Source organism: Abrus precatorius, unplaced genomic scaffold (genome assembly GCF_003935025.1).
Source record: "Abrus precatorius isolate BTA unplaced genomic scaffold, Abrus_2018 Scaffold10, whole genome shotgun sequence".
Lineage (NCBI taxonomy): Eukaryota > Viridiplantae > Streptophyta > Magnoliopsida > Fabales > Fabaceae > Abrus > Abrus precatorius.
This window is the reverse complement of record NW_020874292.1, coordinates 28,840,596-28,862,165: the sequence shown is the minus strand read 5'-3', so window position 1 is coordinate 28,862,165 and position 21,570 is coordinate 28,840,596. Positions and strand designations below refer to the sequence as shown.

The following is a 21,570-nucleotide window of genomic DNA, read 5'->3' as shown; positions in this document are numbered from 1 at the left end:
TTTCTTAATTATTATATTTTAGACACTCTGATTGCTATATATCGACCCTTATCTATTTTTATTTTATATTTATTTCTCTTATTGGTTACTATATTTGTTTCTTTTTACCTCGTTATTTTTAAAATAAAAAATTGTTTATCTTCCTCTGTCTTTCTAAAAGTTTTAAAAAATAACCATTATTATCTTATCAATATTTTTATTATCTTTACCTATATCTTAAAAAATCGAAACACTTATCATAAGTAAAAATAATAATAAACAAACATATTAATTATATTTATTAAATTATGTATATAGACACACACTATGGAGTTAAAATCTATCGATCTAGTAATCAGAACCATGCAAGTGGACTTTTGTTCTTCACAACAGACAGATAAAAGAACAGAAGGAATATGACAAACGATGTTTGGAATAAGCTTTCCGCTGAAACCCATTTATACCTTCAGACTAGGTTAAGTTAGACAAGACCAAAGCTAGTGGCGTAAGATTTCAGCGCAACAAAGCTTCGAACACGCAAAATCAGAGATGCAAATAAACAATAAGAGGTTTGCTATATTTTTCTGCATATTCCTCTAATTATTTATTTATTAAATAAATATTAAGTAAAAAGTATGTACATGCTTTTAAAATATGAAGAGTCATTTAATATTTTTAAAAAAATTGTAGGCACAAAAAAAGTTTAAAAAATATAAATTCTTTCAAATAAGAACGTTAAAAAAAAAGGTAAATAATTGAATACGAGTTGCAAAGACTTTTTGATATTCCAAAAATACTAGTATTTTTTTAATCTATCAATGAAGTAATCAGAACCAAGCAAGTGGATTGAATATTTAATTGGAACCATGCTATGAGCCATGCACCAATAATAGAGATAGCGTGTCAGCACATATTGATTTGTAAGTCGCATCCTAATATTTTATGTTCCATTCCCATATTTAATAAAAAAATTACGATAGACTTTACACAGTACACACTTAACAAATATGGGCAACAAAGGTGTACCATAATATATATTATCTATTTATAGGAATTAGTCCACTAACTACTTTTTTTAAGGTATTGATGTTTAAGGTGAATTGTGAATCACTTATAATTTTTGTTATTTTATATTTAATTAATTGAGATTCATAATAAAATTAAACAAAATAAATTTTTATAACTTTGCCTTAGCAATTGGTACGATATCCTTCCATAAATATTATAGCTACTCCCTATTTATACGTGCATAATAAAGTACTTTTTTTTTTTTACTGAAAATAGAGTTGAATAGTTCTTCAAGTCCTCCCAAATAACAAAGAGTTTGATTTTAGTTAATTATCAATATAAAAAATTCACGTCACACCTTTCAATCATTCATTAACATATTATAAAAAGAGTTCGGCAAGAACATCAATTGCATGCAAAGTTAAGTTGCTATATTATTGGTCTTATATTTTAAAGACACTTTTAATGATTAATAAATAAAAATTTCATTAAAAATCATCAGCATATAAATATATTAACAATAATTTGAATTTTAATTATTTACTCAATTATATGGTTCTCATTTTTTTTCTTCAACTTTTATGGTGAAAAAGAATCAAACGTGAACTGACTAGAAAAAGAAAAAAAGTGGTGGCAGCAGAGTCAGCAAAGACGGAAGGTATTATTATCATGTTCATACTTCTTATCAGAGAATCAGAGATAAGGTTCTTCAATGAAATGGCAAGTTGTTGTGACATGAAAGGGAAGTTTGGGCTGTTTCCATTTTCACATGGTATGGTATTATGATCACCGTTAATTATTATTTGCCCATACGCACGAAAGTGATGTTACGGATACTTAGGCAAATAATATACCAAAAATGAGAAACGCATGCTACACTATTTTTTAATATATTTTTAATTAATCAGTTTCTTAAATAATTAAATTTTTTTAAAACAATAAGTTTATTATAAAAGTATTTTGACCACTGTCAAATTATTAAAAGAGATAAATATTTTTATTATCACTAAATATAGTTTAAATTAATATTTGAATGAATATAAATCTATATTTACTTTAACATGATTAATTGTTACTTTTATATGTATAAATTTTTTAACTTTAAAGCACTTGCGGAGAAAGAGTGGATACAGAATGACGTAAAGCAAAGGAAATAGTATGAGAGAAGATTTATGACGAAAATAGCCCTTAGCCAAAAGTTGTGTGTGAAGAGTGATGACGCCACTCAGGACGCAAGCAAGGCCCAGCTTGTGATGCTGACGCCATCTCTGACGTCGGCAAAACCACTTCACCTCCCCATCGACACGCCCTCTTCGGAGCTACGCATACACACACACAGACACTGTTCTCTCTCAAACTTTCTCCCTCATCTCTTTGACAACGAAAAACGAAACTTCGGGGATGGTGTGTCCTTGACCTGCACGGCCCAGTGACGTTATCATTCCTCTTGCCTTTCTCTCTCCCATTTCTTTCTTTTTCCCAAATTTCCTCGATTTTCATGTTTTGACTTCCAACTCTCTCTCTATATGTTTTACCCGTCTTGCACGCTGATTCTCTTTCTTCTCTCTCTGGCCTTCTGCCCATCAAAGTTCTAACTTTTTCTGATCTGGATGGATCTGATTGGGAAAGTTGGGAGCTTGGTTTTGGGGGGTGGCGGTTTTTCTTCTCTCCCACTTTTTTTGGGCTTTGTAGCATGCTTGTCTAATTGAAAAGTGATATATTTTTTAAAAAAAAAAACTAATATAAAATTTTCTGTTTTTCGGTTTTCAGTTTGGGATCAGTTTTGGGTTTTGTTTGATTATGCTGTTTTGGTGGCTCTGGAAGTTTAAACAAGGGACTTTTTGATGTTTTTGCACTTTTTCTGTGCTAAGGTTTTGCAGACATATCAAATATTTGTGCTTTTTTCTTATGTCTCTGTTTAAGCTTGGCTCTTGAAAGTTGAAATAGAGAATGACTCTTTAGCTTTTGTCTTTTGATGTTAAGGAACTTTGTTGGAGGGTGTTTCCAATCCATAGTTGATCCATTGTGAAGGGTTGGATCAGATGTCATGTGTTTTTATGACATAAGATTTTGTTACCAAGTGCTAACACACGTGTATACAGATCAGTGTACTGTTTATCGTATAACCAGCATCTATAGTTTCTTTTTATAGGTTGACTTTGTTCTTATGTCTTTGCTGGAAAATTCAGGGTCTTGATTAGTAAAGTATCATATTCCTTCCATCTGTTAGTGGTTTTAGAAGTTTTTGGGACTCTTGTTAGGAACTTCGAAGTGTGAAGTTCTTTGACGAATAAGAAATGTTCTATGTTCACTGAGGTTATCAATCAAGTTGATAAATGGCTCATTCAGCTGAACCCTCATCATCTTTGAGCTTTACATCATCTTCCCATTTATCAAATGGTTCAGTTAGTCACAATATGTGCTCTTCAAATGGCTCTGATCCTGGACCTAACCTTGAGGTTATCAGTTTGAGTAGGCTTAGCTCCAACTTGGAGCAGCTTTTGATTGATTCTGATTGTGATTATAGTGATGCCGACATCATTGTGGAAGGAAATGAGGTCGGTGTTCATCGATGTATTCTGGCCTCTAGGAGTAAGTTTTTCCATGAATTGTTCAAGAGGAAGGAAGGATCATCAGAAAAAGAAGGAAAATTGAAGTATTGCATGAGTGATTTGTTGCCTTATGGCAATGTTGGATATGAGGCCTTCCTCATATTCCTGGGCTATATATATACTGGTAAACTCAAGCCCTCTCCAATGGAGGTGTCAACATGTGTTGACAATGTGTGTGCCCATGATGCTTGTAGACCTGCAATTAACTTCGCTGTGGAGTTGATGTATGCCTCTTCCATTTTTCAAGTACCAGAGTTGGTATCCCTTTTTCAGGTAAATGTTCTCTCTGTGATGACATAAAAGATCGCCACGTAACACATTTCATTTAACCTAATGATCAGTAATAAACTTTTACTAAAACTTGATTTCATAAAACTTCTTCTTTTACCAGATTGCTTTTAAGTTTTAACCATTACTGACCTCTACTTTCTTTAATCTCTAACATTTTTCCGTACATCCATTATGTTTTATCTATTTTAGGAAATAGAAGTTTATAATAAAAAAAAAAATATTGTGTATTGGCACATTCTACGCCAAGATGTTTATATGGTGATTCAGTAGGAGAAAGAGAAATTATGAATGCTGGAGCCTTTATTTTAATTAATCGGTGGAGTCATGCTATAATGGGTAATCCTTTCACTTACATGATGAACAAGGCTATAACAGTAGTTTAGGATTGGAATTGATATTCTTTGGATTCTTCTGAATATATGTTTCATGTGGCTCATAGCCCTAGTCTGACTACAAGGGCTATGAGCCAGAAAAATGTAAATGCTTGGGATCAACTGAAATGTAAATGCTTTCCCAGAACAACCTTGGGGTCGTAGTAGGCTGCCTAACGGAACATATATTCAGAAGAGAGAGAAGTTTATAATTAAAATGGAACATATATCTCTAACAATCAGGCACCTCAGAAACATGCAACTTTACTCTGTTATTTTTCCCAGAACATACAAGCCTCCATATACATTAGCAAGTAATGCTACTGCTCCAATGTGGATGCTTTCCTTTTCTCAAATAAAATCATTACTGTATGTTGGTTTGTTGGACCTAAATCTTACATTTCTTGTTTCTGAAGGAGTGTGAAATTGAATTCTTTAATTAATTTTCGATGTATCTTACTTTGTTTTGGCAAACGCCTTGTGCCTAGAATGTTGTGCCATGGTATTAAGCACTACGCATATTAGTTTCACATCTAAATTACAAGCTATATTGTGTCTGATCAAGCTTAAGGATCAAGGAACTAATTAATGCTCTAATTTTTGCAGCGACGTCTTCTTAACTTTGTAGGGAAAGCTCTTGTGGAAGATGTCATCCCAATCATCACAGTTGCATTCCATTGTCAATTGAGTCAACTTGTTGCTCAATGTACTGACAGGGTGGCCAGATCAGACCTTGACCAGATTTCAATTGAGAAAGAGCTTCCCCATGAGCTCTCAGAAAAAGTTAAATTGCTCCGCCCCAATCCTCTGCAAGAAGTTGAAAATGATGCTTCTGTAGAGGATGCTTTGTCTCAAAAACGAATCACTAGAATACACAAGGCATTGGACTCCGATGATGTTGAGCTTGTTAAACTTCTTTTGAATGAGTCAAATGTTACTTTAGATGAAGCCAATGCTCTCCATTATGCAGCAGCATACTGTGACCCCAAGGTTGTTTCTGAGGTACTTGGCTTGGGTTTGGCTAATGTCAATCTTCGAAATTCTCGTGGGTACACAGTGCTTCACATTGCTGCCATGCGTAAGGAGCCTTCCATTATAGTATCCCTTCTTACCAAAGGCGCTTGTGCATCAGATGTGACTTTTGATGGTCGGAGTCCTGTTAGTATTTGTAGGAGGTTAACAAGGCCAAAGGATTATCATGCAAAAACAGAACAGGGGAAAGAAACTAACAAAGATAGGATATGCATTGATGTTCTTGAAAGAGAATTGCGTAGGAATCCAATGGCTGGGGATGCCTGTATGTCTTCCCAAACCATGGCTGAGGATCTCCACATGAAGCTACTATACCTTGAGAACAGAGGTATGATGTCATGGATGACGTTCTTTTGCTTGTTGCTTGTGTTCTATACATTGTTGTCTTGGATCTTGCATATAGGTTTTAAATGCTTTATTTTGTGCTTTGGAATGAAATTTTCCCAAACTTGTGTCACTTTTATAGTGGATTAGTGACTATATAGGTCTCATAATTACTTTCTTCTTTTCTTTTATTTCTATATATCATTCTTTTTTTCTTTTGACTTGCTGATATTTGGTAATTAGGAACCTTGGTTCCCTTTTTCGAGGAATAGTGACTATATAGTTCTCATAGTTTCATATTATGAATTTTTGGGGTTTGGATTGTATGTAGACTCTTTGTCTGATCGTTGTCTAACTGTTTGTTACCAATTCTTTGTAATGTAATGCAGGACTGATGGAATTTAGACTATTCATTGAAATGTCAGTTTGACTTTATGTAATATAATTTGAGTTGGAATTCGGAAATGGAAAGATTTTTAGGTTACCTACAGTCTTCACATTGAGGGTTTAGGGTTATAAAGTTTCTGTTGTTTTAGATTTTGAAATAAGGAATTCTTTTAGTTCTTTGGCAAATGAATTAAGGCTAGAACGGAGGGCCAATTATCTGTTAAAGGAATTATTGTATGCTTTAGATTCTAAATTTTTTTGTTTTATTAGCCCAAAACAGAAAGTAGGATGCACCATGTCTTGAGATTGGACAGTTACCAACAGAAAGTGTTTAAATCAGAATGTGAGATGTGTAGAAGAAATGCAAGTACTCGATGAATATTATGGCCACAAATAGGCTGTATGGATTGGTTTACTGAAAAATTTTGCAATTGGCAAACCGCAATTTGTATCTCATCTGATACCAATTAATTGTGCATTACTTGGCGGGATTGAGTCTGGCTAGGTGACGTAGTTTCTTAAACTATTTGTTCTGTATCTGTAGCTAAATGCCTTTGAGGAATGGTAATGTTGTTTGTCAAAATAATCATTCTGTTTGAGGCCTGTCTTTTTTTATGTGAATTATTGAAAAATTCTCTTAAGACATCTGATTTATGGCTTCACTTTGAATGTTGTTTAGCTGATTTAACAATGTTCATGGGATATTTTATGCTCAAACCATCTAATAGAAAGTATTGCTGTCTACTGCAGTGGCATTTGCAAGACTATTCTTCCCTTCAGAAGCCAAACTAGCCATGGACATTGCACATGCTGAGACCACATCAGAGTTTGCTGGTCTTTCTGCATTAAAAGGTTCAAATGGCAACTTAAGGGAGGTTGATCTTAATGAGACTCCCTTAGTGCAAAATAAAAGACTTCTTTCTAGGATGGAAGCCCTTATGAAAACGGGTAATTGCACTCTTTATTAAAATAAAATTTCAATTACCTATAACCATTTGTTATAATTATGGGATTATTATGCTCTAGTCTGGTGGTCATTCAAATAGGTAGCCAGTTGGGTAGTGAGATCAATTTTATTTTATGCATGCTCTATTTCTGGTTTGGTTGCTGGGTCTGGAAGCATTCGTTCAAATAAATTTTTTTCACTATTTAATAATATATTTTTAATGTGAGATAAGGCTAGGTTGTTGTTGTTGGTATCATTGTTTAATAATATACTTTTAAGATTAACAAAAATTTTAATGACTAATATTTGAGTATTTTAACCAAGTGCAGAGTTTTAATTATAACTTTAGAGGATTAAAGTTGTAATTTACCTTTTTTAAATAAGTTAACTAAATTCTATTTTATTTTCAATTTTGATTATACTAATCCCAGAATACCTGGTATCATCGTGCTCTCTCTCTCTCTCTCTCTCTCTACATTCTAAGTGCACACATGTCAAGCACAAAAATGCTTGCATGTAACCTTTCTGTGCAATTGAGCTTTTGAATTGAATGAGAGAGAGGGGAAAGAAAACTAAACAGAAATGGAGAATAGAGAAGGAAGTGGAGGAGAAATAGAGAAGGAAATGGGGGAGAAATAGGACAGGACAGCTTTTGAAGATGCAAAATCTTTATAATGATTTTAAGATTTAATATGTTTTTTATTCTTACATTTTCACGAAATTTTGATTTAATCCTTAATTTTTTTTAGTAGCTGATTTTTATAGATTAATCATTTTATATCTCTTTCACTTACGTGACCTAACAAAAAATTTCAATTTTTTAGTTAATCACGTCGTTAATTGGAACCAAAAGTGTTGAATTAAAAAACGAAAGAGACTAAAACAAAAATAAATTATCTTGGGGCTAAATTTAACCGAAAACATATTTAAGACATGCTTTATTTTCCTATCGTAACTCTCTAGCTACTTGTGGTGTATGATTCTGATTAGAAGTTCTGACACCTTAATATGTTCTATGTGGATATGGTGGGCAGTGGACATGGGGCGGCGGTACTTTCCTCATTGCTCAGAAGTGCTGGATAAGTTCATGGAGGATGATCTGCCTGATTTGTTCTACCTTGAGAAGGGGACACAAGAAGAGCAGAGAATCAAAAGGATGCGTTTCATGGAGCTTAAAGATGATGTCCACAAAGCTTTCAGTAAGGACAAGGCTGAGTTTAGCCGCACTGTCATCTCTTCTTCTTCATCCTCATCATCCCTCAGAGATTCTGTACATTACAAGTCTAGAAAACTGTAATCAAACACACCCTACTCTTTTTGTTTGTCTTACATATATAGCGCAAATTTTAAAGGTGTTAGATACTTGCCTACTCATCTGTAAAGTTCTCTTAGCAGCAAAGTTGATCTCTTTCTACTTCCTATGTAATCAACATCCACAAGTGTTTTGAAAATATTTTCATATACATTTTGGTGGAGAAAGCCAGAGTAACTTTTTAGAGAGAAATAAAATATGCAAGGTCTACTTTTAATTCCATGCACTACTAATTGTATTACTATTATTTGTTGACTTTGATTGCTGGATATGTATGTTAAACTATTTAATAACAACATTGAATCCACAGTTCAGAAGATATAAATTACAGAATATTTTTATATTACTTTGTCAAAGAATAAAGTTAGATGTATCATTAAGATTCTTCATTGTTCTTTTTGAGACAGAAAAATTAACTTGAAGAGAATACATAACTGCTCTTTGTTTAATGAGCAAAAGAAAATGAAGTGCACTTGTTTAATTGAAGAGTTATTAATCTTACTAGACTCAAGCGGTAACATAGACTCCATCTCTCAATCGCAATAGAAAGTTACTACTGCATGATAAATTTGCATGCATATCACTCTTCCTCCCAAAAATTCAAAAATGCATTTAATTTCTTTTCTTTTGAGCATGGTTGCGGACTTGTTTAACTGTGTTTTAAGATTTTTTATTTTATCTTCAAAAACACTTTCTAAGAACTGATTTAAAAAGATTGAGAAAGTTTTTCTTTTGATCCACTGATGAAGTGTATGAAGGGAGCATTTTTTAAAATAGAGAATATATATGACATAATCTTTAAAAGCATTTTTTTTAAAATAATCTCATTTAGAAATTATGATTCATATTTTAGATACTAGTTTATGTATAATATATGATATGGTGATGATAATTATTTTTTTTTTATCAAAATGTAGATTAAAAAATTATAATTAAAGAAAATAATTATAAAGAAACAAAATATACCTGAGAAATTAAATAATTAAATTAACATATATAATGAACGATGTTTATCTATTGTAAAAATAAAATTTTAATTCATAAAATATATGAAAATGCAGCATGAAGTGGATTGGCAACATAAAATATGTTATGCTAAGCTTCAAAAAGCCATGTTCTTTGTAATATTAAAGAATCATTTGTCTAATCCTTAATTTTTACTTTAGGAAGAGCATTGACGTAATAAAAAGTATTTTTTTATCCTAACAAAAGTCGTGCCATAAAAACTCAAATACATTAGACATGAAAGTGATTTTACAATTATACTTGCACTTTCAAGTCAAATTTTTACAAATTTGGTGATAAATAAAAGTGATTATACAGAAAGTGTCATTGACTTTACAATAACGAGAAAAGCGTCTTGATTTTACAATAAATTAAATGTAAAAGATATAACATAACATAACATAAAACTGTGTTTGTAATTGAAGTCTATTAATTGTCATTGAAAATAAAATTATTTAAAAATACAGTTGTTACAGGTCAACAGATTAAATATTTACATAAAAATAAATATTTTTATTATTATATATAAATAACAAACATAAACTTTGACTTTACAATTTTAATGAAACAACGTATAATTAACTATTTATATCTATATTTATTAGTAAAATTCATTACACTTCTTAATTAGCATTTTATTAAATATATTTATTAAATACCACACACAAATAAATAATTAAAATTTTCATTTATTTAATTAAATTTATTAGATATACTATATTCATAATAGTTATTATTTATTACAAAGTACTAACTAATTACTATTTAAAATTTCATTTATTTATACTGAAATTGATAGTTATACTTAATGCAAAATCAATAAAAAAAATATAGTATTATTAAAATCTTAATAAAAATAGTGAGAATTATTATATTTAAGTTATAATAAATAATAAAAATTATAAAATATATTTTAAAATTATTTTAGAAGTTAAAATTAAATTTTTCTATCTTTTTGCCTCTTTGCCATATTTTTCTTTAAAGAAATAATTTAAAAATCAAATAACAAATGTAAAAATGAGCAATAACTTTCAGCATATTGTCACAATCCAATTTAATATTTTCTTCATTTATGTTTGATTGACTCATAACTTTATATAAATCGTGTTTCAATTAAAAAATAAAATAGTAAGCATAACTCTAAATTTTAACTAAACAAACATTTTTTATTCTGAAAAAAAAATCTTTATTTTTGAACATTGGTGATTTATAAATAATTTTCAAGATTTACTTTTTAAAATATACTATATATTTTTTATTATAGTCAAACTGCACACAGTGTATATGCAAAAAGCTCATATTTTTTTAGCTATCGCTTATCACATTAGATAATAGTATACTTTTTATTTGTCCCATCGTAATAATATAACGTTGTTTATAATATTAATTAATACTAATTAATGTAGTTTGGTACTGATATAGCATATAGTGCAACAACAACAAAAATTCTTTTAGGAACAAAAAATTTTGATGGTTAAAATAGAAAATTTGATTGCAAATTTATTTAGCTACCAAAATAATAACTGAATAAAAGTGGTTGCTAAAATATTAGTTGCAACCAAATTTAGCAACGAAATATAAAATTCGTCACATAAATTTGAAATTATTAGTAACCAAACATTCCATCACATAAATTTAGCAACCAAACATAAAATTCGTCACATAAATATTAGTTGCTAAAATATTTTGGTGGCTAATTTTTTCACAAATTTTCATCTTAGAAGGATAAAGAGTGCTAAAATAGCCATTGAAAATTAGTTATTCAGTTGCTATTTTAGTAGCTAATTAGAACACTATTTCTCTATTTCTTTAATTGGATATTTAATTGTAACTACTATTTCATTGGCAAATAATTTGGTTGCAAAATTAGTAACTATTTTATTCGGTTGTAACTTTTAGCGACTAAACTGCAACAATCATTTGGCAGCAAATTCGATCGTTAATTCTTTCGATGGGCTAAATTCAATGGTTAATTATTATAAATAATTTGATTATTTTTTAAACAAAATCTGCTTATTTAACAAATTATGGGTATAAAAATGCACATTTAACAAACATGTTACTACTCCAAAATCACATACATGGTTAGAAATACATTAAAAAAGTAAAATTATTATACAATTATGTGCATATAGCTCCATTTTTTTAAATGAAAAAAAATGAACAAAAAAATTCCTATGAATTAGTAAAGGTCAAAGCTTAGAGTTTGCTTTACTTCTATAGCTATTCTTCACCAAGATTTGAATTAACAACTGCATACAAAGGCCATAAGAAGCTAGATTAACGGTTTTGATAAAGTTATTGAGGCCAGTAACATTGAAATTACTGTTGTCGTTGACGAGTTGAGTGGTGTAACACACTTGTTTTTTATTATTTAAAGAATTATGTTTTGTTTGATATTAAATAGCATTAGGATGTGTTAGGAATAAATTGAGAAGAGTTTTAGAAGAGGTTGATGCTTGCTCAAGCGCCCAAAAATATCCTGTTTCAGAGCAATCTTGCTCAAGCTAGATGATTCTCGCTCAAGCGAGATAGAATAAAATTATCTCAACCGTCACTTTGACTAAGCGAGAGTGATTTTGCTCAGTCAAGATGAAAATCTCGTCCAGCGAGCTGTGTCGTTCAGGCAAGAACTCACAGGAGAAATATTGCTCTCTTTGGTCGCCAGCTCGCTCAGACAAGATGGAACTCGCATATCAGAAAAACATTAAAAAATCATTATCTGCATATCTCGCTCAGACGAGAGATCCGTCGCTCAAGCATGAAAATTCATTTTATTTCTACAACTCACGTCCCTCTCTCGTTTTTTCTGAACTCTCTCTTCCCATATCACAGATAAAAACCTTAGAAACTCCAAAACTTCATCGAATTCGAGCTCAGACTTCAACTCTACAGAATCGTCGATGAATATCTTAGAGCTCGAACCTCTCATTTTTACTTCTATCTTCTCTATTTCCTCCTTTCTCAAAAAATCTCTTTTCTTTAAGGTGTAGAACTATTTTGGTCCTTCAACTCTACAGAATCGTCGATGAATATCTTAGAGCTTGAGTCTCTCATTTTTACTTCTATCTTCTCTATTTCCTCCTTTCTCAAATAATCTCTTTTCTTTAAGGTGTAGAACTACTTTGGTCACCAATCTTTTCTCGCTTTCTCATCACTAAAACTAATTTTCTTAAGTAAGGAGAGCTCTATCTTATTACTAAGAACTTGTGTTGTATTTATGAAAATGCTTAATTTGATATTATAAAAATAAATACTTATAAGATTAATTTTTTTCAAATTTATTAAATATAAAATTAATTATATAATTTATTTTTATTTAAATCTCTAAAATTTTATTTATAGGTTAGTACGTTATGAAAATAATCATAATTTTATAAAAATGTGATCCAGTCATCATTTAATTAATAATTTTTTGTTTAAAAAAAATATAAATTTTATATCATTTTTCATATTTGCAAGCTAATTCAGTAGTTAAATAATACATATCATAATTTAGCAATTGATCTGGTGGCTAATTTAGTAGCTAATTGCTAGGATTATATTAAGTAGCAAACTTAGTTGCTATTTGTTACGAAATTTGTTTAGTTTCTAATTTTAGTAGTCACTTGCTGCGGCTACGATTGTTGAATTCATTGAATGAGAAAAATTCAATTTTATTGAATGATAATAATATATTTATAATAATTTAAAAAAATATAAACTAATTATGTAACAAATATATTGATAATAAATTTGAATAAAAATTAATTTTTAAAATATAAAAATCACTATTGAATATAATATTATTTAATAAACTGAAACTAAAAAATTATTATCGAAAGTTTATCAACAAAGTCTTATGTTCAAGTTTTTATGTAGGTAAAAAATATTCAATAATAAATTTATCTACCACATCTTTTGAAATAAATAATTAAAATTTTTATTTATTTATTTAAATTTATTAGATATATTATATTCACAATAATTATTATTTATTACAAAGTGCTAACTAATTATTATTTTAAAAAGTACGCTAAATATGATAAAATAATAAAAGAAAACTATAAAAGCAATATTTTTATCTTGGCCAAAGATGCATATGCACAACCTGGCAATGAAACCCAGCAGCATTTGCAAGTGATAGTGGTCATTTGGCACTTAGCTAATGCTTTATTCTCTTTTTTGTCTCATCAAATGCTAATAAGATACTAGGTAGTTTAGTTGTTGCTATGCCACACAAGTAGAAGCACATTCTGTTGTCACTTTTTTCTGTTATCATTTCTGTTATCACTTTTCCTGTTATCAAGTGTTCTGTTATCTTCTATTATTTTGTAACATTTTCTGTTACAAGCATATAATCCCACTGTTTATTTGCCTGCAACTCTGTAGTGCTACGGTGAATAGAGAGTAGAGAGAAAATGGCGCTTTCGGAGGAGGAAATAGGAAGGCTTCACAGAATCAGAAAGACGGTGATGCAGATGCTGAGGGACAGAGGTTACCTCGTCGGAGACTTTGAGATAAACATGTCGAGACACGATTTCAAGAATAAGTACGGTGAAAACATGAAGAGGGAAGACCTTGTTATCAACAAATCTAAGAAACATAATTCCGCTGACCAGATTTATGTTTTCTTCCCTGACGAAGCTAAGATCGGCGTCAAGACCATGAAGACTTACACCAACCGCATGAATTCAGAAAACGTTTTCAATGCTATCTTAGTTGCTCAACAGAATTTGACACCCTTTGCCAAGACCTGTGTTAGTGCAATTTCTTCAAGATTTCATTTGGAGGTTTTTCAGGTGAGGTGGTGCTTCATTTATCATTATCTAGAGAGGGAAAAACAAACAATTATTTCCCTTTTGTCGTTGGTCCTTCAATCGCATTAAGTGATCAAAAAGTATCTTAATAGTTTGATGCATCTTGCTACATATAGAGCATGTATTTTATGGGATTTTTGAACTACGCACATAACAACAATTAATGAAACGCATGATACAACACTGAGTGAAACTATTGCAGCGTGAGATCTTTCGTAAACTCAGAGATTAGTGTTGTTTATTATTGACACAGGAAGCAGAGCTGCTGGTCAACATAAAAGAGCATGTTCTTGTTCCTGAACATCAAGTTTTGACTGACCAAGAAAAGAAAACTTTGCTTGAGAGATATACCGTAAAAGAAATTCAGGTCAGTATGTTTGATCTTGAAAAATTTTGTATTCAAATTTTGATTCACATTTAAAGATTTTTCAACATATTTTCAAACAGTGCAAATTTTGGATTGTACCACAAAAATTTGTGTAGACACTGACAGATGGTTTTATGGGGTGGTTCTCAGCTACCTAGAATACAGATTAGTGATCCTGTTGCAAGATCCTATGGACTTGAACGTGGACGGGTTGTCAAAATTATTAGGCCAAGTGAGACTGCGGGCAGATATGTTACCTATCGATATGTTGTATAAGAATGGGTCAAGTGTGTATTCTTGGAACTTTGGAATCCAAATTGTGTGTTTTTCACGTATGACAAAATATATGTGCATGCGCTGTCAGTGTTATTTATCAATTAAATTTAGAATTTTATTTTAATAAAATGTTTGTGTTTAATATTATTATGTATTATTAAAATAATATTTTAATTTTAATCAATATACATAAATTGTATCCAAATTTTGTCTTTTTAACTTACTGTTGATACTTAGTGTTCAAAACTGTCTTAAGTGAAGCAATTCATTCATCATTATCTTAGGACTTGCCTTTTTCCAAGTCCTCCTAACAACGCTTTGAAATTAACAAATTTAGATTTAACTAGTTTCTGTAAGGTTACGATGTAGGTGTTTATAAAGTAAGCAATATGTTATATTATTAATTATTTTAATATATTAATAATAATATTAAAAATTGACATATTTTAATGTAAAGTTTTTTATAATGTCAATTGATTAAAATATATTATTAATATAATTTTAAAATTAATAAATTTTTTTAATATAACAATTTATGATTATATTATTGTCTAATTTTTTACACTGTTAGTGCATTCTTATTAAATATATTTTATTTATCTTAAACTATATTTTAATAAATAAATTATTATAAATTACTTTAAAAATACAAAGGTATTGATTCAGTGTTTTGAAAAAAAATTATTTGATACTAATTTGGATGTTAAAATTACATGATATCCTTCAAATGTTACTAAATAACTCATTTTATTAAATTATAAATTTTAAAAAATTATTTGCATAGCTTTTAATTTTCGAAATACTTAATATTATAATATGTTAAAGACCAAATAGTGTCAAGAATAATTATTTGAATGACTATAAAATGTTAAATTATTTATTTTGTAAATTTATTTGTGCATATTATATTTTTCATCATTTTTTTGAAAATTTTTAAAATAATGATAAAAATATAATAAAATAAAAATATAAAAAATATAAAAATGAAATGGATAAATAAAATAATAAAATTTTAACATAAAAATATAAAAAATGTCATGTGTCGTTATAATAGAAAAATATAAATGAAACAAGATTAAGAGATGTGTATTAAACAACTATATAAGAAGGCCAATACAGTTGCAGATATGATGCCAAATTTGGCTTGGGAACAGCCACCTAAACTAGTGTTTTATGACCCTCCCCCTGTTGATTGATTATATTATCATTTTTTATTTTGGCCCATGCTCCCTTTCATTACCGAAAACTAAAATAATTCTTAGACATAAATAAAACTTACTAATGAATTTTTCTTCACTTTTACCTTCATACCAAATTAACTAAAAGGGTCATATTGTATTCTTAGACATGGAGAAAGATTTCTTGAATAAGAATTAATATATTACAATTATAAAGGGAATCTCTCATTCGGAAATAATTATATTTCTCTCACAATACCACTATTATTTAATTAAATATATAAATATTTAAAATAAAGTTATAAAAAATTATTTGTAATTATAAATACTTTCAAATCCCATATCTTGTCATATACTGCAATTACATAAAAATTATAATTTCATTAATTCACTTAAAATATAATTATTTGTTTTATGAAATAATTTAGAGAAACCCATTTTTGGTTATTACTTTTCTTAACTAAAAACAAAAAAGTAAATAGAGTGAGTGAAGCGTAATGCTTGTTAAACGTTACTTATATGATAATACAAAATGCAAATTCAAACAAAAAAGAAGCCAAACATCACAGTATCAGATATCAGAATTCAGAACCAAACAAAGCCACTATATGGCCGGACAAACCAGCAGAACAGCGCAAGAAAAGTTTAATAAAAGATACTGTGTTGTCCATGAAAAAAAATATATTTAAAACTACAAAATATTTTATTTTTGGTAGTAATAAAGTGCATAATTTTTTTTAATGCAATTGTTAATTGACACAAAAAGTACTTTTCTGTTTGCTCCAACTAAATTATGCAATTAGCAAGTGACTGTTTAGAAATGTGGCGGCAATTTGACTGAAGTGAGTAGGTTGGTCCAAAAAGGTTCTTGACCCTTTACAGAACAGAACCTTGTAATTTAAAATTTTAGCTTAAAAGATTCACCATCCACTGTCCACCAAATCCAACCCTTCTTTGTCTTCATTGCTGTGCCTCTATTTTCCTATAGCTAAGCTAGCTGTCGCTGTGTTATCTTATATTTGTTTTGAGTTCCAAGAATGTCATTGAAGCTTTTCTTGCTTCAAACTTCTCTTTCAACACAAATCACATTCACCAACATATGGCTTCCTTTGGAGAACTTCCCTCACAAGAAGGACTCTTCCACCATACACTCCCTTTCCAATATGAGAGGCCAAAACACAAACTTTCACAACATGAGAAAAAGCCACTTGCTGCATACATCTGTCATGATGCAAAAAGCCTTGCTTCCTCAAAACACAAGGCAGAGAATGCCACAACAAGGAGTGTTTCTTCTTCATCTGAATTCAAAAGGGTAGGTTCAGCTTCAGAAAGATCAAAGTCTAAGTCACTTGTGTCAGCTGATTCAAGAATGGTAGGACCCTTGATGGATGAAGTTGCCATTGGAGCAGTGATTACTATCCTCAGTGGCTACATAGGAAGATATGTGAAAGATGATGATTTCAGGAAAACAATCAAAGAGAAGTGTGATTCTTTCTTGGAAAGAAGGAGAATAAAGGATTCAGGTGATGAGGTTTTTTTGAACATGGAATTGGGTATGAAGAAAGTTGATAGATTGGTACAGAATCAAGGAAAAAAGGAGCATGTGACAATGATCAAAAGCTTAAGGAATTCCATTGAGCTTTTAACCTTAGTTGCTTCTTTGAATTCTAAAACATCCAGGGATGTTTCAACTTGTGGTGTACCAAATTCACATCTCTCAGCTTGTGCTCAACTATATTTGGCAATAGCTTACAAACTTCAGAAAAATGACAGGGTTTCCTCTAAGCATTTACTTCAAGTGTTTTGTGATTCTCCAACTTTAGCTCGAACATACTTGCTTCCTGACCTTTGGGAACATTTGTTTCTTCCCCATCTTCTCCATCTTAAAATTTGGTACAGCACAGAGCTTGAGTTGCTTTCAAATGAAGATCATGGTGAGAAGGAAAAGAAAATGAAGGTGTTGAGTAAAGTTTACAATGAAAAAATGGATACTGGGACTACTCTCTTTGCTATGTACTACAAGCAATGGCTTAAAGTCGGGGCTAGTGAGCCTCCGCTTCCTAATGTCTCTTTGCCATCTACGTCAAGTTATAGATCATCAAGAAGAAGGTCTTCAGATTTCTCAGTTTCAAATTCCTCAATCAACCCAAACTTGTAAGTGATATGAACATCTTAGACTTAAAATCACCGCAACTCCCATCTTTTTATAAGAAACGTGTGCTTTTATGTTTTTGGTTCTCTATAACAGATACAAGACAGTGTTTGGCACCAAACTAGAGCAGAAACTTACCAGTATTGCTGACCAAAATGGAGCGTTGACAACTACTACGGTCTTAGAGATTGATGAAAAGTTGTATGGAGATGAATACAAACACAGTTCAGCTCAGGTTAGTTTCTGTGCCTTCAATTCATAGATGAAAATCTTCTGATTCAAAATGAAGAATTGCATTTCTCAAACTTTGTCTTCTTTGTCACTGTTGACAGATAGAAGATAGGATATCTGTTGGAAGATCGTCAAGCCAGATTGACAAGAATCATGCTCAATTATGGTCTGCATCGCAGAAAGTGGACTATTTTCAGTGCTTTTCTTGCAGGTTCATACCAAGGGAAAGCTTGGATAACAGCAGCTATAGATCCAAGAATGCTTCAACTGTTCTTTCAAGAGACTTTGTTGGAGCTATTACGACTATATGTTCATCAGATGTTCTAAGTGAATGCGAATTTGCTATTCGCGTGGTCACCCAAGCTTGGTTGAACTCTCCTGGTGATCCTCTCATTGAAGAAGCACTGACACAACCTAGTGTAGTTGAAGCTATCCTAGAGGTGTTATTTGCCTCAACTGAGGATGAGATGCTGGAATTGATTATATCAATTTTAGCAGAATTAATAGGAAGGAACGATGCAATTAGACAAATTATTCTGAACTCTGATCCTCAACTAGAAATATTTGTGAGGCTTCTAAGAAGCACTAGTCTGTTTCTAAAAGCTGCAGTTCTGCTTTATCTGTCAAGGCCACAGGCAAAACAGATGCTATCTTCAGAATGGGTGCCGCTAATACTTCGAGTCTTAGAATTTGGAGACAAATTGCAGACCCTCTTCACAGTACAATGCAGTCCTCAAGTGGCAGCATTTTATGTTTTGGACCAACTTCTTACTGGTTTTGATGAAGACAAGAATTTGGAGAATGCCAGGCAGGTTCTTTCACTTGGGGGGTTGACCCTGCTAATGAAAAGAATTGAAGAAGGAGAGATCCATGAGAGAAATAATGCTGCTATGATAATTTCATGTTGCATTCGAGCCGAAGGAGGCTGTCGAAGTTATATAGCTGAAAATATAAACAAGACTTCATTGCTTGAACTCATTGTTCTTGGGAGTAAACAAAATTCCAGTGGATTTGCCTTGTTTGTACTGGCTGAGTTGCTCTACCTTGATAGGTATGTACTTCTTACTTACCTTTCCAAATATACTTTTCTTTTTCTTGGTCCTTTTTTTCTCTATCATAAAATGCTGACATTCTTTTGGAATCATACCAGAAGAACCAAGATATTAAATTTCTTGAGAGGACTTAAAGATGGATGGGGTGGCTTAAACATAATGCACATTTTCTTCATTTACCTTCAGAAGGCTCCACCTGAACAACGCCCTTTAGTTGCAGTGATATTATTGCTTCTTGATCTTATGGTAATTCTATTTCATTCAACTTAGTAGTGTTTACATGGAATTATTGGTTATGCACAATGATCTAAGTTATGTGACTTCCATTACTTTTAAAATCATAACTTTTGGACCCTCTATTATTCTATACCAAATTGCTTAACATATTTTGAATACTTCACAAATGCAATAGCAGTTGTGTTGCAGGAAGATCCTGTCAAGGGCAGCTTATATAGAACAGAAGCGATTGAGGCCCTTGTGGTAGCTTTAAATTGCCAAATATGTAATGATAGAGTTCAAAAGCAATCAGCCCGAGCTCTACTCTTATTAGGTGGCCACTTTTCTTATAGTGGAGAATCATTAATGGAAAAATCACTTTTACAAAAAGCAGGCTTCCAAGAAATTTGCTTAGAAGATTCATTTACCTGCAAGGATATTGTTGTTTATGATTTTATTCACAAGGTAAACTTTGGTTAAAAACTATAATTATGTAATGTGTAATGTTTAAATTGCTTGTCTTTACTTCACACATGAGAACATGTTTCTAGTACTCGTGTTTTCTATTTTTTGCATTTCAACATTATTGATTGGTTATATGCCACTGATTAGAATGAGAAGGAAGAAGCTGAAAGTTGGCAGAAAAGAGCAGCTTGTGTCTTGTTCAAAAATGGAAATAAGAATTTGCTATCAGCACTTGCAGGTTCCATAGCCAATGGCACCCCATGTTTAGTACGAGCAAGCCTTGTAACTATTTCATGGATGTGCAACTACCTCAAATTAGTTGAAGATAGAAGTTTACCACCAATGGTTTTCTCAATCTTAAGGCCACAATTGCAACAGTCCTTGAATTATGATAAAGATGTTGAGGAAAGAGTGCTAGCTTCATATGCATTACTAAGTCTTAAAAAAAATTCAGGTATGAAAATTTTTTTGCCTTCTTCCAAGCCATGACAAACTTTAATTTTTGTCCTGAAAGGATTAGTTGTTTCCATTTGTTCTCAAACTTTTTAGATTTGGTATCACAGAGTCTCTCACTAAAATTATTGGCTGCAAAAGGATTCTTATTATAAAATTTAATAGCAATTTTATTTCCCTTGTTTAATTTTCTTCATTTTCATTTGTCTATCCTTTTTGACATATTGCTAGCAGGATGTGTCTCCTTCCTACCATCACTGGATAAAGACTCGCTCAAACATCTCAGAAATCTCTCCTTGGTGACGTGGACTGCCAATGAACTCATCTCAATCTTCTCAAAGAGTAGCTTACAATTAAGACAATGATTAGCAAGCTTCATATTTGTTGTATTATTCAATGTTCTTTCTCTTTCATATAAGTGAGATGGTAACCATCCTTGAGTTTTGTATAGTTCATTAGTTTAAAGGGAATATTTCTATCTAAAGAAACGTAATATTTGTTTTATTCATGACAGCTTATGATTTCACTTTCTGAAATGCTTGCTTAGCCAAAGAAAGAAATCACAAAAAGAGGGTAGAGGGGGGTGTCTAAAAGTATATTCAAATTTTCTGTTTCGATCTCAGTATTATCTTTATTCCAAGATTACAAATTTGTAGTTTGTGCTAATGCCATTCTGTCTTGTTTTCGCTCCCTCACATGGGTAACAGAAACCAAAATACAAGACAAAAGAGTTAACTTCAATTTTTATTTTATTTGTTTACACATGGATAACAACTTATCTCTCACGTAGTTCTTCATGTGCTACTGTTTTGCCCAGACTGCGACAGGGTGAGCATCCATCTCTCTTGGATTAAAAAAATCCTCATTTCTTGTCAAGAATAGGAGACAATCTGTACAGAACAATTTGAGACATAATTGGATGATTATGTTAATATGATGTGATCATTCATTGTAAGAAACCAGTTTGACAACAGTTCTTTAAGGTGATGTTTGATGAAATCAAACATTTTCAGTTTTTATTTTTAATCATAAAACTGTTACATTATTTTTATTTTAGATTCTATTTTCTATACAAATTTCTGAAAACTGAAAATAAAATAAAAACAGTGTGACA

The 21,570-nt window shown here is 31.0% G+C and overlaps 3 protein-coding genes across 6 annotated transcripts; all 3 read left to right on the top strand.

The window, feature by feature from the left end:
• Positions 1 to 1,692: 1,692 nt before the first annotated feature.
• On the top strand, positions 1,693 to 8,639 carry LOC113866187 (regulatory protein NPR3). The gene is made up of 4 exons (XM_027501073.1): positions 1,693 to 3,872; positions 4,868 to 5,621; positions 6,755 to 6,952; positions 7,985 to 8,639. The coding sequence occupies exons 1-4, from the start codon at positions 3,324 to 3,326 to the stop codon at positions 8,245 to 8,247; spliced, it is 1,764 nt and encodes a 587-aa protein (XP_027356874.1). The 5' UTR covers positions 1,693 to 3,323; the 3' UTR covers positions 8,248 to 8,639.
• Positions 8,640 to 13,667: 5,028 nt separating this feature from the next.
• Positions 13,668 to 14,709, top strand: LOC113853189 (DNA-directed RNA polymerases II and IV subunit 5A-like). The gene is made up of 3 exons (XM_027483686.1): positions 13,668 to 14,048; positions 14,320 to 14,433; positions 14,584 to 14,709. The coding sequence occupies exons 1-3, from the start codon at positions 13,668 to 13,670 to the stop codon at positions 14,707 to 14,709; spliced, it is 621 nt and encodes a 206-aa protein (XP_027339487.1).
• A 2,107-nt stretch (positions 14,710 to 16,816) lies between these two features.
• LOC113864941 (putative E3 ubiquitin-protein ligase LIN) lies at positions 16,817 to 21,206 on the top strand. Of its 4 annotated transcripts, none has more exons than XM_027499211.1 (7): positions 16,817 to 18,041; positions 18,136 to 18,274; positions 18,372 to 19,321; positions 19,421 to 19,568; positions 19,749 to 20,003; positions 20,151 to 20,457; positions 20,691 to 21,206. In XM_027499211.1, exons 1-7 carry the CDS (start codon positions 16,987 to 16,989, stop codon positions 20,819 to 20,821), a joined length of 2,985 nt encoding a protein of 994 aa, XP_027355012.1. In that variant the 5' UTR covers positions 16,817 to 16,986; the 3' UTR covers positions 20,822 to 21,206. The 4 variants fall into 4 exon arrangements, 3 of the variants coding, with proteins under 3 accessions (XP_027355012.1, XP_027355021.1, XP_027355003.1); XR_003504937.1 differs by having other exon boundaries at positions 16,928 to 18,041; positions 20,242 to 20,457; positions 20,691 to 21,121; XM_027499220.1 differs by having other exon boundaries at positions 16,928 to 18,041; positions 20,160 to 20,457; positions 20,688 to 21,121.
• The last annotated feature ends 364 nt before the right edge of the window (positions 21,207 to 21,570 follow it).

Excerpts from the sequence above, each read along its gene's own strand:
- LOC113866187 (XM_027501073.1), top strand. The coding sequence starts at position 3,324 with ATGGCTCATTCAGCTGAACCCTCATCATCTTTGAGCTTTACATCATCT. Across the intron at positions 3,873-4,867 it reads AGTTGGTATCCCTTTTTCAG|CGACGTCTTCTTAACTTTGT; the intron begins GTAAATGTTCTC and ends TAATTTTTGCAG. Across the intron at positions 6,953-7,984 it reads GGAAGCCCTTATGAAAACGG|TGGACATGGGGCGGCGGTAC; the intron begins GTAATTGCACTC and ends TATGGTGGGCAG.
- LOC113853189 (XM_027483686.1), top strand. The coding sequence starts at position 13,668 with ATGGCGCTTTCGGAGGAGGAAATAGGAAGGCTTCACAGAATCAGAAAG. Across the intron at positions 14,049-14,319 it reads TTCATTTGGAGGTTTTTCAG|GAAGCAGAGCTGCTGGTCAA; the intron begins GTGAGGTGGTGC and ends TTATTGACACAG. Across the intron at positions 14,434-14,583 it reads ATACCGTAAAAGAAATTCAG|CTACCTAGAATACAGATTAG; the intron begins GTCAGTATGTTT and ends GGTGGTTCTCAG.
- LOC113864941 (XM_027499202.1), top strand. The coding sequence starts at position 16,987 with ATGGCTTCCTTTGGAGAACTTCCCTCACAAGAAGGACTCTTCCACCAT. Across the intron at positions 18,042-18,135 it reads TCCTCAATCAACCCAAACTT|ATACAAGACAGTGTTTGGCA; the intron begins GTAAGTGATATG and ends TCTCTATAACAG. Across the intron at positions 19,569-19,748 it reads TATTGCTTCTTGATCTTATG|GAAGATCCTGTCAAGGGCAG; the intron begins GTAATTCTATTT and ends GTTGTGTTGCAG.